At 27.9% G+C, this 17476-nt stretch overlaps 6 protein-coding genes across 6 annotated transcripts; 2 read left to right on the top strand and 4 right to left on the bottom strand.

The window, feature by feature from the left end:
* Window positions 1-868: 868 nt before the first annotated feature.
* OCT59_023311 (uncharacterized protein) lies at window positions 869-2878 on the bottom strand (the record flags this gene model as incomplete). Its single annotated transcript, XM_025321470.2, has 3 exons — window positions 869-1106; window positions 1193-2606; window positions 2731-2878. The coding sequence occupies 3 exons, from the start codon at window positions 2876-2878 to the stop codon at window positions 869-871; spliced, it is 1800 nt and encodes a 599-aa protein (XP_025168802.2).
* A 539-nt stretch (window positions 2879-3417) lies between these two features.
* Window positions 3418-5599, bottom strand: OCT59_023310 (uncharacterized protein). The gene is made up of 8 exons (XM_025321469.2): window positions 5258-5599; window positions 5132-5173; window positions 4879-5047; window positions 4667-4809; window positions 4494-4582; window positions 4341-4405; window positions 4066-4257; window positions 3418-3991 (listed from the first exon to the last, which is right to left on the bottom strand). The coding sequence occupies exons 1-8, from the start codon at window positions 5412-5414 to the stop codon at window positions 3574-3576; spliced, it is 1275 nt and encodes a 424-aa protein (XP_025168801.1). The 5' UTR covers window positions 5415-5599; the 3' UTR covers window positions 3418-3573.
* Window positions 5600-5703: 104 nt separating this feature from the next.
* On the top strand, window positions 5704-6437 carry OCT59_023309 (uncharacterized protein; the record flags this gene model as incomplete). Its single annotated transcript, XM_025321468.2, has 3 exons — window positions 5704-5763; window positions 5832-6054; window positions 6127-6437. 3 exons carry the CDS (start codon window positions 5704-5706, stop codon window positions 6435-6437), a joined length of 594 nt encoding a protein of 197 aa, XP_025168800.1.
* A 92-nt stretch (window positions 6438-6529) lies between these two features.
* Window positions 6530-7376, top strand: OCT59_023308 (uncharacterized protein; the record flags this gene model as incomplete). Its single annotated transcript, XM_025321467.2, has 3 exons — window positions 6530-6745; window positions 6839-7185; window positions 7265-7376. 3 exons carry the CDS (start codon window positions 6530-6532, stop codon window positions 7374-7376), a joined length of 675 nt encoding a protein of 224 aa, XP_025168799.1.
* Window positions 7155-8550, bottom strand: OCT59_023307 (uncharacterized protein). The gene is made up of 4 exons (XM_066131973.1): window positions 8365-8550; window positions 8247-8287; window positions 7689-8177; window positions 7155-7613 (listed from the first exon to the last, which is right to left on the bottom strand). Exons 1-4 carry the CDS (start codon window positions 8508-8510, stop codon window positions 7348-7350), a joined length of 942 nt encoding a protein of 313 aa, XP_066006683.1. The 5' UTR covers window positions 8511-8550; the 3' UTR covers window positions 7155-7347.
* A 6070-nt stretch (window positions 8551-14620) lies between these two features.
* Window positions 14621-15127, bottom strand: OCT59_023306 (uncharacterized protein; the record flags this gene model as incomplete). Its single annotated transcript, XM_066131972.1, has 3 exons — window positions 14621-14680; window positions 14836-14910; window positions 14987-15127. The coding sequence occupies 3 exons, from the start codon at window positions 15125-15127 to the stop codon at window positions 14621-14623; spliced, it is 276 nt and encodes a 91-aa protein (XP_066006682.1).
* Window positions 15128-17476: the final 2349 nt, after the last annotated feature.

Below are 17476 nucleotides of genomic sequence, written 5' to 3'. Positions count from 1 at the left end.
CCGGATAATTATAGTTGAGGTCACATCCGACTATGTTTTAAACTTTATACATTATAATTTTATTAAGTTAATATTATAAGATAATATAGAAAAAAATGGTTCTTTTAAAGAAAAGAATCTTTTAATAATGCAAATTTACTGATTAAAATTAGAGATAAAGTTGTGTAACAAGGCAAAATTTGAAAAAAATATACACTTTTTCACAATCAGTATACATAGAAATATTCAAAAAAATAAAAAACTACATTATTAAATTCAAAATGGCAATAATAAATTTTTAAAAATTCTTAACATAGGGGATATGACCTTGATTATAATTGTCTGGGGTCCTCCTAGAATCGCAATATTTCAAATATTTCAAATCACGTGATACATTAAAACAAACGGATTTATGTGCATAGTTAGGATTAGGGTAGTAATTCGTCACATAGTGTCACGGCTTCAATTGTCACGCATACTTTGAATATCGAAAATTTATACCATTATTTGAGATATATTTTTAAACCTAATATGAATCCGGTTACCATTTTTTTCCTGGTGACGCTGGGGTTATAAAGTATATATATGCGGGATATATATTTCGATTTACAAAAATGTTTTTTTTCTACAAATCGACAGCTTAAAAATTTTTGAAATAGCGTACAATTAATTACATTTAGCAAAATATGTTCATGTATCAAAGATTTTTTTATATTATATTGCAAAAAATAACAATAAAATTACAAATAACTGAAATAAAAATTTAATACATAAGAATACAACATAGCATTAAAATAAAGCATAATAATACATTACTTGCAATACACCGATTTTCTTTTTTCAGTCGTCCTGTTCAAACCAATTTTTATCAATTGATAAAATGTTACTTTTAACGTCTTTTATTGTGTACATAGCTTTTGGGTTTAATATAAACATGACATTTATGCGCATGACGAAACCAAAGAAAAGAATTCTTTTTCTTTGTAGTAGAGATAGTAACCCACTGACGGCATTGATGGCACAATCCTTCGGTACAATCACCAGCATCAGATTTTCGCGTTTCAACTGGCGGAACAAACATTTTGCCGGAAACAGAAGAAATACCGTGAAAGAATTGTTTATGGTACCTTAATCAACCAATGATTAAAGAAATTATTAATACTAACCGACGAACAACTGAATTTGAAGATACATATGATAATAAGAAATGTACCAATAAGCGCTATTTTTCAATTGTAACCATTTACCCGGTTTGCAATTATCGCAATATCCTTCTTTAATGTGACCTGAATATCTCACCCATTGGGGAGTATACATGTCACCTGGATATTTAAGCTTTTGATTTCGAGGTTTTGCATCTAGTCTTGTATCACTAGGATCGACCGGAGGTCCTGGAGTTTCTGGAACAGTATCATTCATATCAATTTTCGGTTGAATTTGATGTGCAACAAACTTTTGGTATATGTCATATTCATTAATATTTGATCCAACAGATCCAATTGTTAAAAATGATAGGTTAGGTGTAAGACTAGTTCCTTGATTTTCAACAAACGCCTTTGTTTCTTTACTTATAAAATGATATGAATTGCTAGTTTCGTTTAAAGAGTTCTCGGGCATGCCGTTATTCAATACACATTTGCGAGCAGGCGCTTGTTCAAGGTAATAATTTGCAGCTGTTAAATGGATGGGTGAAAAAACGACCTGATCTCCCCAACAATAATAAGGAATGGTTGGCTGTGAAAAAGGTTGGATTGAACCCAATGAATTGTTGCAATGATTACCAACGATATTCCAAGAATAAGACATAATGACATTACGATTAGGTAATGATGAATTCTCATCTCCATATGTCTCATTATTGCTACATAATTCATTGCAACAAGTTGTCATAAAACGAGGTTCTAAGAACGAGGGCAACTCGGGGAATAATTGTTCACTTGATGCTGTTGGTGAAAATCTTTCATTATTCATTTCATTAGAATCATTTACTTGATCTTTATAAATAGGTTCCAAGTGATAATTGCCATCCGTTGGTATCGATATAACTCGATTCTCCTGTTGAGTAGAAGGTTGCAATTGCGGAAAACTTAATTGCTGCAAATCAAGAATAGTCGTTCTGAACATTGGTCCTGAGTACAAAGATACATGATCACGATTTTCTTCATCTTCGTTACTAAGAGAATAAGGATCAGGTTTTGGTAAAGTAAGTACTAAATTATTGTTGAATGATCCATTTTTCTCTGAATTTAAGTTTGAATGAGAACTATGATTATCTAATAAGTAAGCTGGCTGTTCAAAACGGCTTACTTGAGAAAACGTATCATGTGTCTCTAAAGACTCCCGCTGGCTTGAGTGCTCATGGTTTTTCAAGTGATAATCGAACTGATCAGGAGTTTGATATTCTTTAACAAGTTGGTTTGTAGTTATTTCTTCAATTCTTTGAGTATTACTTTGATTATAAAGATTTGGACATGAATGATTGTATTGTTGGCAACGACGGGGATCACAATGATTATATAAATTTGATTGGTTAGAACCGAAATTTGACTTTTCAAAGCTATTTAAATTATCGCACATGTTATTGTTTTCAATCGAACAACGATCAGGTATTGGAGAATAGTTTAGCGCTTTATGTCATTATTTTAATGAAAAAGGGAAAAAATAATATTCAGCTTTGAAATAATTCAAACGTTCCAATATAAATATGCAACAGAAATTTTAATTCAATTGAAATTAGTTGAAATAAATTACATTGATTAACAATCATTTCAGTTTTGCCTGAAATACCAGTTAATGGCGATTGTTCAAGAAGTTTTCCTTCTGTTGGCAATCGTTGACGAATATTAATATCTGGTATGGTAAAAGTAATTTCTTTACCAAAGGATTTTGGAGAATACATGGTTTGAATCGTTTCGACAAGCATATATGGCTAATCAAAATAGTCTTCAGTAAAGTTGGAAGTAATGCAAATTCTGAAATAGGACGAGGATGTGCTATAAGTTTAAGAATTGGGACTTTCTATATAAAAGAGGGTATTTGATATTCTAAAAAAAAAAAAATTTACTTAATTGATCTGAAAAGTGAACGTATAAGAACGCGTAACCGTTAAATAAATATTGTGCAATGCAGATCTGATGCAACATTAAAAATAAGGTTTAAAATTTTCCGAAAGTTTTGCACAGGTTTATCCATAAAAAGTAAATCTAATTTTGGATATTCACTAACCTTTATCAAAGCTGTAGCAGAATAAGTTTTAAAGAAAAAACAAGTCAATTAATTTATTCTGTCGCAGGCTTATTAGCTTATTAATAATTATAAGAATTAATGATGATATGATGATATTGATGATATCATTTATAATTCTTATGATTTATGATTTGATAAGATCACTATATTCGAATTTTCAAATAGACATCATATCTATCATATCTAACAATTTTATAGGTGTAATTTTTTATATTTATTAAATAAATCAATTTGATATTCTATTGACTACTAATTATAATAAAAATTATCTAATATTGCTTATATATTACTATTATTTCTGAAATAAAATTTTTAATTATAAGGGTTGTATAATATTAAAATAAATAATTAACATGACATGAAATCAGCAAGTTCATATAATAGTTGAGAAGTATAATTGTTTTTAAAAGGACTATACATAAAGCCAGTCACTGAGTCACTATGAGCCATTTCTGCAGGTATTCTTAGTCTTAGATCTTTTATGTTTAATTCATTTAACATACCATTAAATCTTAATGTAGATTCTAATGGAACAACTTTATCCTTATTTCCATGAATAAACAATATTTTTGCAGGCATCAACCTTTTTAGCTTATCCATATTTATATCTCTACTTTTCAAAGCATTTTCAATAAGAGTTGTAGGTGAATTCAAAGCAAAGCTTTCTTGTGTGCCACCCATTACTCGAGCCATTGCAGAAATCTCCTCTACACCACGGTTAGATTCCCATATAAAATGTCTTGATATATCAAACACGCCAGACAATCTATCAAAAAAAAAAAAAGATTTATTTAATTATTTTTAAATTTCAAATAATATAAAATTAGTTAAATAACTTACAATATTAATCCATGAATTTTTGGCAACTCTAATTCAGGATCAATATCTTCTAAATTCGTAAATTCTCGAGCTACCAGGTTTGAATTAGTTTGAGATTTAATAATTGCATCTCTAATTGTTACGAGAGAAGCTAAATGGGCGCCTGCTGAATGCCCCATAAGATGGATTTTATTAGGATCACCACCAAATTTACTGTAATATAATACAAAAAAAATAAATGTTATATATAAATAATAAATAAATTAAAGTTAAAATAATCTATAATATAGTCATACTTGATATATCTTTTCGTCCAAACTAAAGATCGTTTGATATCAGAAATAATTAGATCAATCTTCGCCTAAAAGAAAAAAAATAATAATAGTTAAATAATCATAAAGGAACAAAGGGTAATTATAATAATTCATTTGAGTCTATTAGTCACATACATTTGGATATAGAGTATAATTAGGGACAACTACCACGTAACCCAGATGTCTTAATCGGAGAGCTAATAGACTGTACATTATTTTATCGCCTATTTTAAAAAAAAATTAAATAAAATATTAACTTTCTTATTGAACATCGAATGCTAAAGAAAAAAAATCTTTAATTAAAATACCAGAGCCCCAAGCTCCACCATAAATAAACACAATCACGGGATGTGTAGCTTTATCAAAAAATTGTTGCTGTAACTTTGCGGTATCGGGAATATAAACATCAAGACGATTTGTATTCGTTTGGCTTCCATAAAATATGTCTTCTCTTTTTAACCAAAAAAAAAAAGTTAATCATATGTTTTCTTAATGCAAAAATATAAATTTAAGATACTACTTTATAATTCGCCGAAGCTTTTTCCTTAATACAAAGAATCTCAGATATCCATATTCTGCTAATAATGGCAGATAAAATATGGAAGCCCACAATGCTTGAAATATGGCATAATTAACTTTTATTATGCGTTTGGGGTTATATGGAACATTGAATTCACGATCTGTTTGAGCTATAAAATGATAAAAGGTTAAAATTTTCAAAGATTTAATATAAAGGTTAAAATGTCAGATTTAATAGTTTCAATAATACTTACCAAAGGATAAATATGCCAACCATGCAATACAATAAGCACCAACTAAATCGTTTATATAATCGTGAAATATTAATTACCTTATCATGTTTCTTTTTAGAAAAAAAAGATACCAATATATAAACTTACCAACGCTACACCCAACAGCGGTTGGCAAAAAAAAACACCCAAAGAGTGTAAATGGTGGAATAAGCATTAGTATTAAGATTGTTGAACAAATCAAATATGAACCACCAAGCAAGATAATAAGCGCGTGCCGCAATAAACGAATTTGCAAGTCTGTCATGTTTGCTTGTGATAATAAACAAAGGGGGTTTCTTTAAAAGCGAATTTGAGGCTAAACCTAATATAGTAGCTTTGAAAGTCAATACGTTAGTATAACTTATTGGCTTGTAAAAGAAAACAAGTACTCATAACAATAATTTTGTTTGGGAGGTAGGAGGATAGCGATAAAGTTGTACTTTTTATGATAGGATTGATAGCGTATCCTGCACACCAGATATTTGTTAATCGACATCGATTTGCGTATTTATTTTGTAAATTATAAATAAATTGAGTTCTATAAATTTCCCGGTATGCCCCCAAAGAAGATGACACCATACCAATTCAAAAAAGGCCTTACTTATGTCAAGAAGGTAATAATATTAATGATTATTAAATTCATAAAAAATGTGGAAATTAAAATTTATATGTTAAAATTTAGGTTCCAAATTTCCTGCAAGGGCTAACCTCTCATACAAATGATTATATTGATGATGAACAAAAAGCAAGTGAAGATTTCAGTGATAAAGAACCTTCGGATGATGAACTTAATGCGACAAGAGAAGAAGAAAGACCTCAAATTGTAGTATTAAAAGAAGGAAAACATATGAGCGAGGGAGAAGTAAGATCGTATCTGGATTCTAGGAGAAAATCTAAAGAAAAGGGTTTGTAGGTTCATTTCTTATTGTTATATTAATCACTATGTGATAATCGATTTATTTATTAATGGATAATAGACTCTTCCTTGGTGGAAAATAAAGAAAGTGATATCGACGATAATATTCCAACTGTAGATGAAAAAACTGGAAAAATTCTTTTTCGTAAACCGAAAACGAAAAATACAAACAAATCAGAAACAGTCGTGGGCTCTCATTCAAAGGCAAAAAATGAATCTAAAGTGCCAATAAAAGCAATTAATGAGGTCATCGATGGCATGAAGCGTAAACGCAATAATGAAATTGAAAATGATAAATCTGGAAAAAAACCTAAAACGGCGAAAAAGAAATCACAATCTCATTTGAGTTTTAATAACGATGAGATATTATAATATCCACCAATAATGTTATTGTTGACATTGTTGATCAAATTTTGTAAAAAACGCATTACCATAATTTTTACTATAGTTAATATTACTTTAAAATGCCATTCGCTTTTGTTCAACACCTTAAAAATAAACGCATTATTCTCGCTTCTGGTTCTCCACGTCGACGAGAAATTTTATCAAGGTTAGGTTTAAATTTCGATATTGTACCCAGTAAATTTCCTGAAACTTTAGATAAAGCAAAATATGCACCTTCTGAATACGCTATTGCAAATGCAACTGAGAAAGGTTTGGAAGTGTATGGACGACTAGCGGTTCGTATTTATATTATAAAGAATTATAGTGAATATTATTTTTATTTCAAATGTAATGTGTATTCGATTATTATTATTTGTTAATTATGAAAGCAAGAGGATCAAGAAGTTGATATTGTGATCGCGGCTGATACAATTGTTTCAATAGATGATGACATTTTGGAAAAACCAAAAGATGCCGAAGATGCTTTACGAATGTTAAAGAGGCTTAGTGGAAGATCACATCGGGTTTACACAGGGGTCGCTTTTATTTATTCTTTAAGAGAACCTATTCACCCAGGTTATAATATCGTCTCTTTTACGGAAGAAACCGAAGTTATGTTTAGAGAATGTAACGAAGATGATTTAAAAGTGTACATCGAAACAGGCGAACCAATGGATAAAGCAGGTGCATATGGCTATCAAGCATTTGGTTCATTCTTTGTCGAAAAGATTAACGGGTAATTATTTTTTATAAAATTTCATCTATATCTATCTAAATATATTAAATATTCCTATATCATATTATTTCCTATATAGGTGTTACTATAATGTAGTTGGACTTCCAATTAAAGTCTTCATAGAATTAGAGAAATTAGTAAAAAAACAAGAATTTAACTGTGTTACCAAAGATCTCCAAAATAATTATTAAATAACCAATAAAGAACGCTCTTAATTTGTTCGAATTCTACAAAATACAATAAAAGAACTGAAATTATACTAACTGCTACAGATATTATAATTAATTTTAAGTTTGTCGAATTTTTAAGTTTTTTACGAGAAAGATCAATTTTCTTTGAAAGATCAGCATCTTCCCCACCATAATGTTTTGCTAATTGAAGGGCGGCAAATGCTTCATTATATTTCTTTTGTTCAAGCAATATACATCCTAAATATTACAAGAAAAATGAAAATTTAAAATCCAAAAAATCATATTTTTTTTTTAAAAAAAAATAAATATTACCTTTACGATAATATCCTTTTGGCCATTTAGGGTTTAATCTAATACAAGTTTCTGCATGAACTAAAGCATCATCTAGCTCATTTAGTTTAGACAATACAAGAGCTTGATTCGAATGGATTAAAATATTGTTAGGATCAAGTTCTAATGCCTCTGAATATATATCCGAACTTTCTTTGAATTTTCTTAATTTATATAGCTCATTTCCTTGTAATCTTAGTTTTTCTGCCGCCTTGTTTGTTTCTATAGATTGTTCATCATTCGTTCCAACTTCTGATTTATCATCTTCATTGATCTTCTCTTTAATAGCTCGTGGGTTTGTTGTCTTTTCTATTTCTAATCGTTTTTTTAACAATTTTTCTGCTTCCTCAATCTGCCCTAATTCTTTATAACACTTTGCCAATCTTGCATATGCCACAGAATGTAAAGTTGAATTTCCCGGCGCTAATTCTTCACTAATAGGCATGTTGGGAAAGTGTAACAAATTTTCGGCTTAAATAAATAATAAATTCGTTAATTAAAAAATTATACCAAAACAAATAATATAAAATAAAATGGTACCATCTTTCTTTGCTTCTTCATATTTCTCTAATTGTATTAAACTAAGAAAAAAAAGAAAGATAATAATCAGCTTGAAATTTCAAATATTTAAAATACAACCACTCTTTATGTACCATACCAAGTGCATCTGCTCAATAGTGGTAAAGGTGCGTCAGGTAATTTATCAACAAGATATCCGAAAATTTTTACAGCTTCGTCAAGTTCATTATTTGCTATTAACTGTGAGGCTTTTTGTACGAGTTCTGGTCCACTAAGACGTTCCATCTTATTCTGCTAATGTTGGTATGAAAAAAGCATCTCAAAAATGTTTTCACGTGTAACAATAGGCCTGATCGTTCGGAATTTTGATCGGCTGATGAAATTGTGTGACCTGATCAACAACCAAAGAAAATATTTTATTAAATGAAAAATAAGGTGACCATTCAATAAGCCAATCAAAATACTCAGTTTTGATTTTAATTACATATTAGGATTGGTTAATGGATTTTTAATCAAAAATCAGAATTAAACAGGCTTAATAGTAACCCTGTTTAATTAGATTGATCACAAAATGAGCCCCTAAATGATTGGTTAGTATTTCAACCTGTTTATCTGCAATCCATATTCGTAAATAGATATCTACCATTTATGGTTATATATATATGAATAGGATTTTTTAAACAGATATAGATAATTAAAGGATATTTGTAACAGATTATCCAGATTATCTGTATTACTAAAGGATTATCTATATGAACTTTTCTAATTTCGTTAGATTTTGACCACCTGGCTTTAGAAACAATAGTTAGATTAACTTTTTTATTTCTTTTTTTTATTACTTTTTTTTGTTTCTTTTCACTAATTTTGTTTTTCTTCTTTAGATCCTTTAGTTCTTCAGCCACTTAAACTATGGAAATATTGTAATAAATCTCCATATATTTAGATTATTAAAGAGTATTCAGATGGATCTAATTGGGTTACCCTTACGGACACATCAGGAGTCAATTGTAACAATTGTAATATGATTATGTGTTAGTGCATTAAAGTAGAATCAACGCGTATTTATGTGTGTGCATGTGACGTTCCTGATGGGTTTGTAGGGGTTTTCATTAGAATATCCAGATAATCTTTAATCTGTTACTACAGATATTCAGATTGTATTTTATTAGACGGATTAGATTGATAGGTGACAAATAAACCTTTTTTTTTAATTAAAAATAGAATTAATTTTTAAAGATAAAAAAAAATAAAAATACTGAAAAATTTATTAAAACTTCAAAAATTAAATAGACTGGTCCAACTATTAAAATTTTATTGTTTTTTTTCTTGAATATAAAGAAAGATTTGAAAAGTTAAAGATCTATTTAAAATATTTACCTTAATTCTAATTCTAATTTAACCTTATAATCCCTATAAAAAGTATTTATATTTAAAATATAATTAAAAACTTTTTAAAATATATTTAAAAAATACTTAAAATATATTTAATTTAAAAATTGCGAAATACTTATAATATACTTAAATGTATTTAAAATTATCTTAAAATATATTTCTAATATATTTAATTTTTGCCCAAATACTTAAAATATACTTAAATTATATTTAAATTAAAATTTAAGTATATTATAGATATATTTTTTACATACTTAAAATATTCTTATAAATATATTTTAAGTATATTTTAAGTATGTAAAAAATATACTTATAATATTAAATCTTATAATATACTTAAATTTTAATTTAAATATAATTTAAATATATTTTAAGTATATGGGCAAAAATTAAATATATTAGACATATATTTTAAGATAATTTTAAGTATATTTTAGATATATTAAAAATATATTATAAGTATTTTGCAATTTTTAAATTAAGTATATTTTAAATATATTTTAAGTATATTTTAAGTATAATACTTTTTATAGGGATAAATTCATATATAAATAATGTAGCTAATTAGAAAATTGAATTCTATTAGTCTATTTACTTTTAAACTAAATTAGATTTATTGTAAATTTTTATTTTTAGATAATTGATTATTAATGTGGTTAGTGGTCAGTTAAATAGATTTACAAAAATTAGTGTTCTTCTAAATTAATTTATAATAAACAATATATTTACATATTAATATATTATAAATAATATAACTAATTTAATCAATCAAAAAACTGTATCCAATTATATATTTTTTCAGTCAATTTAATACAATTACTTTACAAAAACTTTAAGTTTTCAAGTGATATCATTTTGATATTAAATCTATATTGAAATGATATTGAAATGATATTGAAATAATACCATTAAGATAAACTTAACGATATCGATTCTATATTGATTAAAAATGTTAAGTTTCTGTAAAGAATTTAGTTCAATTTGTTTAGTATAATCACTATAATGCATATAATTATTTTATTATTCTTAATAAATTATAATAAATATATTGGATTTGTTCTGAATTGTTTTTTTTTAAAAAAAAAGATTAATAACTACAAAAATCTTATACTATTAAATTATATTACAATGTTAAAATAATAAATATTTATTTATATAATAATATGATTAAGATGATAGATCTTTTGAAGACTTGCGATTCTAAAAAAACTACCAGTTTTGTTAGTTTATCATATGATCAGTAAGGACTATAAGAGACCGCATCTTATATAATCTTTTTGCATATAAGACTGGAGAGGACCATGGTCTTTAGGACTGCTGTTGACCATTTTTATTCCTTATACTTTTACTTGTTTGAATTATTTTAAATATGCTAGCACCATATATTATTAAAAATGTTGTTGGTTTACATTCAGCCCACAAGGTAGCCATTATCATTTCTTCTGGAATGTTGTAAATGACAGCTGAAATTTCTCTTATTGTTTTCTTTTTTGGAGATTCCAACTTGTGGAAAACTATCTCACAAGTGATAGATATACTTTTCAGATCAGTCATCCAGAACTTTTTAAACTGGGGAAGGGTGAATGAATTTAAAACTATTTTGACTCTAAGAGTCTAATATTTGTGTTGCCGTTTAACTGACAACTTAATAGTTTTGCCCTATAACATTAATTCTCCTAAAATTTTCTCAACATTCCAGGTATATGGGGTATCATATACAATAATATCATTTATCTTTCTTTTGAAAAGTTTTAGATGTTATAGGTTAATTAATAGGTATTGGGAGTGTAGCACATACTGGTTTTGGTATCAAAACGGACAATAAAATTTAGGCCGGCACTATCTAAAAAAGGCAAGATTTTCATGAAAATTTAGGTTCTTTAAACGGCTAGTATAACCTTTTTATATATTTTTTAGGGGGTCTGGCGAAATTTAAGTAGTTTAGCAAACTGTCGAAATGTTGAAAAGGTTAAACTTGATGAAACTATATTAAAGTATTAATAAAAAATTAGCGAAACTTGATTAAAAATGAAACCTATAGTAAATCAGAATATTATAAAAAATTGGCAAAACTGAAGTTTAGACATTTAGCCAAATTCAAAACTAGTTTAGGCAGACCACTTAGTACCAATAATAGTGTAGATTCTTCTCAATGTATTGGCATCTCCTATTATTTATTTGTCATAGCGGTTACTTCTCTCTGAAATAAAATAAAAATAAAATAAAATCATTTAAAGTACTATTTATATTATGACAGGTGGTGTAGGACCCCGAAATATACATAAGAGGGTCAAGAGGGTCAGGTCAGAGTTTGCATATAATGAGTCAAAAAAATCATGTAGATCATTCCTTTTATGGATAATTCCAGCCAAAATAATGTTTCCTAATTTAGATAATGGCTGAAATTATCGTAATTCCGGCCCGAAAGAATGCGTATTTTGGATCACTTCTGATGCAGCATGCTCTGCATATATATTTTGGGATCCTAGTGGTGTAGTAAGATAGGACCCTGGACATCTCTAAAACAGGTCATAAGTCACACTTTTAGACAATATGGCATAGTAGCCTTTATCTTTATTAATTATTATTGAACTTTACAAATTATATATAAGAAAAAAAGAAAATAAAATAAAAACTAACTAAAAACAAAGTTATATAGTTTTATAAGAAAAAATTAAAATTAAAAGAAAAATCAAAAGTATTTTGATGATTGTATCCTACTGGGTGGATATAGCTTATGATAATTTGTTTGTATGGTATATAAACTACATATCAATAAAGCATATATAAATCATTAAAAAAAAAAAAAGAAAAAAGAAAAATCAAAAGAAAATTTGCTAATACTAATACTTCCTAAATCTTCTTTTTTGATATATTTATGCTAACAAAATAATGAATGACATGCCCACTATAAAATTGACACTCTATCCTGCAAAAGCTGTTATTAAGTAGCACCGTTAGATGACCCATACAACCTGAATAATCCATATTGCATTGAGTTTTTCAACCAATCAGTTAGTAAAGAAGAATAAAATAAGTACGAAGACTTGAGCAAAGAAATGTTTATCATATGTTCCCATAAACTTTTGTCATAGGAGCACAGATTCCAAATTCTTTTACAGAATTTGTTGATAAAGTTGTTATGAATGGCAGTTATCATGTTCATCGCAGAAGCTAAAGAATTAGCAAAATCATTCATATAAGTCTATACTCGATAATCACATCAATTTTCTGAGCTGATTCTATATCATGTGATCCGGAATTCAGCCAATAAAAAACCAGGATTTCTTGTGTAAAGTACAGTTTTTGATACAAATAAGATAAAATATAAGAAAAAGTAGATTTCAGCAATAAATAGCAACTACCATTTCATAAAAGTTATACATTGATAAAAAAATTTTTTTATTATGATAATTCGGGCTGGCATTATCACAATGCATGGGAGTCTGCCCAAATTATCATAAGTTCTGGCCAACATATTTTGTTTCAAATTTGGGCTGATCATATAAAAATCATGCAATTTCAAATACTTATAACTTTTTACATAAATCTTCTTTTATAGAGCTTACCTCAAAAAATAAAGTTACCAGTTTATTTTTTCTAAATTGTATTTTTTTAAGGAGTTGAAAGATTTTTAAGTGTTACATTTTTATTGTCAAGTATAGGCTTCTGGCACCATACAAGCCAGAATGAGCTTTAACCTTATGAGGTATGATGGTTAAATGTTTGTCAATAATCAATTGTTGAATAATAGCTCATAATTCAAAATTGGTGGTTTTGTAAAGAGGCAAAAATTAGAGTATGTAGAGGAAGAACATTGCTTCAAACCATCAATAGACGTTTGTGAATCTGTGTAAATGGAGACCATAGAATTGGCAGGAGAAACTGTAAGGACAGCATAAATAGCAGCAGCTTCAGCATAAGAAAAAGAAGATCAGTTACGAATAATGCCATGCACATGAGATGCTATAGAGTTAGGAGTGAGTCCAAAGTAGGTACAGTAGGAAATGAAGCAAAAGCAATATCAGCCAAAAACGTGGGTGTAATGATGTCAACATCATTATAAGGAGTCAAGAGAGTGGGTGAACCAACTGCAAAGAAATCAGGACGAATAAGTAAGTGATTATAATACGCAGTAATGCAATTCATAATTTCAGCTCAGGAAGTGATAGTCAAAATAGTAGAAGTCTGTTGCGTGATGGATGAGGAAGAATCATCGATTGAAGAAGAGAAACTGAAATAGAACAAGCTGATGAAAAATTGGCCACAAACTTTTTCGTATATAGGGACTTGTTTAGATTAAGTGACTCAGCAAAATTGAGTCAAGTTGAGTTAAGTTAAAATTATAAAATTTCCAATCCGACCTGACTCAAATTTAAAAATATTTTAACCTGAACTCGAATCAACTTGACTGAATCAAGTTTTAAATTCGCGCATTTTTATTTATTTATTTATTGAATACTGACCTTAGGAACAACTTCAGATACTTCATCATTATATTTTCATTTTCCACATATCTAACTTTTGAAAATTTGATATTTTGAATTTTTCAAGAATTAGTAAAAAAGCAAGTTTAAGTACTTATTTTGGTACTCCTTAAAATTAATAAAGATTTTAAAGTAATTTATTTATATTGAATCATATGATCTTTGATATAGCAAAGAAACCGTTTTGCACCTCAAATTCGTTATAGCAAGTTAACGAAGAATTTGAAAAATTTGATTGGTTACTTCATTATAGCGAGGGAAAATTGACATATTTTATTGGCTAAGCATCACGTTAAACTGTATTTCTATTTTTATTTAAGGAGTTGAATAAACAGGTTTTTAACTTGATTTTTTACTGGTTTTTGAAAAATTCAAAATATCAAATTTTCAAATTAAAAAATCATAGGGTGGTCTTACAATTATAAAGTTGAAAATGCATCCTATACTGCTAGGTTGATGATATGTGCCAAACATCAAATGTAATTGTTATACGTATTGAATTCAATATTTCAATTTTTACAAGTTTTTTCTAAGAGTATCATTATTTGAAGCATTATCAGTAGTGTATGCTATAATCTATAAATTTAATATCAAATATTATAAAGAATTATAGAAAATGTTAATTATAATTAATTAAAAAAAAATAATTAGAACAAATGTAAATAATAATACCTTTGTGAGAATTCTCATATTGTTACAACTTTTTACCATTTGTGACTTATCTAATGTACAGTTATTCCAAGAAATGGAATGTAACTTGGTGAAGTCCAAGCATCCAGCATGAATGAAAGTTGACCTGGTGCATTCTAATAATTTAATATTATAAGTATTTAGTATTTATTTATAAAATTAAAGTAATTAACAATAACAAATATGAAATACCTGTAAAATCTCCTGTATATTATTTCTTTCTTCATTAAATTTATCAATAACATTGCTGCGTAAAGTATCTGCTGATGGAGCTTTAGCAATAGGATTAAGTATACAAAATAAAAGTCTAAGGTGTTCACTTTCTACAGCCATAAAAGGTTGGTCATCACAAACAGTCCATTTGACAATAAAATCTCAAAATGTTCTTTTAAATTTCTTTATTAATATTACAGCAGATTTCAAAATTGTAAAACCACCCTATGATTTTTTAATTTGAAAATTTGATATTTTGAATTTTTCAAAAACCAGTAAAAAATCAAGTTAAAAACCTGTTTATTCAACTTCTTAAATAATTCAATATAAATAAATTACTTTAAAATCTATATTAATTTTAAGGAGTTAAAGTTATTACCAAAATAGGTATTTAAACTTGCTTTTTTACTAATTCTTAAAAGAAAATTTCTAAGTTTACATGGGGTTTTTGTACACAGGTCATATAAATATAATTTTTAATAGACTAATTTTTTGTTTTTTAATTTGAAATTGTATGCTTTTACTTTTTATTCTTATTGTATTACAGATATATATATGTATTTTCACCTGCTCTGCAAGTTTACTTAAGGCCTTAAAGGAGGTTTTGAATGCCATTTTTAATCTACTAATATGACCCGTATTTAAACACCCTGTGTACAAATAGAAATTGCCTTCTTGAAAAATTCAAAATATCAAACTTTCAAATTGAAAATCATAGGGTGGTCTTACAATTTTGCAATCTGCTGTAAGTACTAAAAAGCATAAAATACAATATATAAAAAAAAGAAAATAAACATTTACGGGTAAATCTTTTTTTACAAACTTGTCCATATCACCGCTTTCTACCTCTGTTTCAATTTTACTGGAATGTTTCCTCTGCATATGTTTGTAAAGATTAGTAGTGTTGCCACCTGTCCTTTTATACGTTGTCCTTATTAAAATAAATTTTATACTTAATATACTGCTAAATTAACAAATTTACTTTATAATAATAATACACTCACCAACAATAATTACACTGAGCCTTTTCATCATTTTCTACTAACGTGAAATGTAACCATACAGAGCTATAAATCCTTGTTGAAGAACCTGAAACTGTTACTCATTTCAAAAGTAGAAAAAAAAGATGATTGGACTCAGATCGGAATTGACTCATGACTCAAATCGATAACAGGCTAAAGTATATTCCAATATTCGCTAATGGAGGGCAAGAAGCAAGTTCCAAGAAGAGGGTGGTGCAGAAATAAATTGTTCATTATGGCATAGGTCTTTATACCATTTAGGAGGTTGAGCATTACCATGCTTTTTAGACAATTTGGAGTAGAAAACAGGCCAAAAGATTAAATGTGTGCCTTGGGGCATCAAAAGTTGTAAAAGATTAAATAAACCACACTTTCAAATTAGACTTGAATGTGCCAATGGAAAGACATTGATATAGGGGAGTACAACTATTAGGATAAGTAATATCAGGTGCTGAGGCAGAGCCAGCACGAATTAAATGAAAAGGAGTTGATACAAGCAAAGCAATAGTACTAGCGACATAATCTTATTTAAAAAGAGTAAGAGAAGACCAATAAGACCAATCCAACACTAATAAAGGAGAAATAGGAATTAAAAAGAAAAATTGAATAAAGCGTAATCTATATAAAAAAAGAGAAAGAAGAATTTGCTAATAAAAATAAATTAGTAAAATGACATTGATCAAACCCAAAGCATGCATCAAATACAAAATCGCATTGGAAGTGGAATGAGATAACTTAGCCTTGGAGTTAGCGGTAGAGCATTTGGCTTCCATATTGTGAAGATACACCACTTGCTGAGAAGTTAATTTACCAGGGCAAAGAATAGCAGAAATAAAATCCCATGAACCATAATGTTAAACCATACACCCAGAAAATAAAAGGACGAATACATAGGGATGGAAGTGGCAGTAATAGTAAAAGTAGCATTAAGTAGCCAAAAATATTTATTATGATTGGTAGAAGTATTATTGTGATAACATATGCTCCATTCCATCTTTTGAGGAAGAAATTAAAGTGGAATCATCCATAAACACTAAGAAAACAAACAATAAGATCCTTCTTTTCATCTTTTAAAGCCATTAATAGTGGGTCAATGGGGGTCTTCACAAAAAACGTGATTGAGATTGAGATTGAGATTTCATATAGAATTTTCAATCTTAATATGTTAGTGAGATTGAAATTTTATACTAAATTTCAATCTCAATCTCAATCACGTTTTTTGTGAAGACCCCCAATATAAATAACCCATTAACTTGATTCAAATGAGCCATAAATAATAATAAAAGAAATTGTATAGCATTATTTGGCATTGACAATATATTAAGATCTACAGAGTCAAAAGCCTTTGAGATGTCTTGAGAAAGGATCCATAAGGGTTATTTGGTAATGACAGAATCATGAATAATATATTCTAAAGTAATGATAGGATACCGACAAGAACCCAGCA

Source organism: Rhizophagus irregularis, chromosome 32 (genome assembly GCF_026210795.1).
Source record: "Rhizophagus irregularis chromosome 32, complete sequence".
NCBI classification, from domain to species: domain Eukaryota; kingdom Fungi; phylum Glomeromycota; class Glomeromycetes; order Glomerales; family Glomeraceae; genus Rhizophagus; species Rhizophagus irregularis.
Note: the sequence above shows the minus strand (reverse complement) of the source record. Positions and strands in the feature narration are given on the sequence as shown.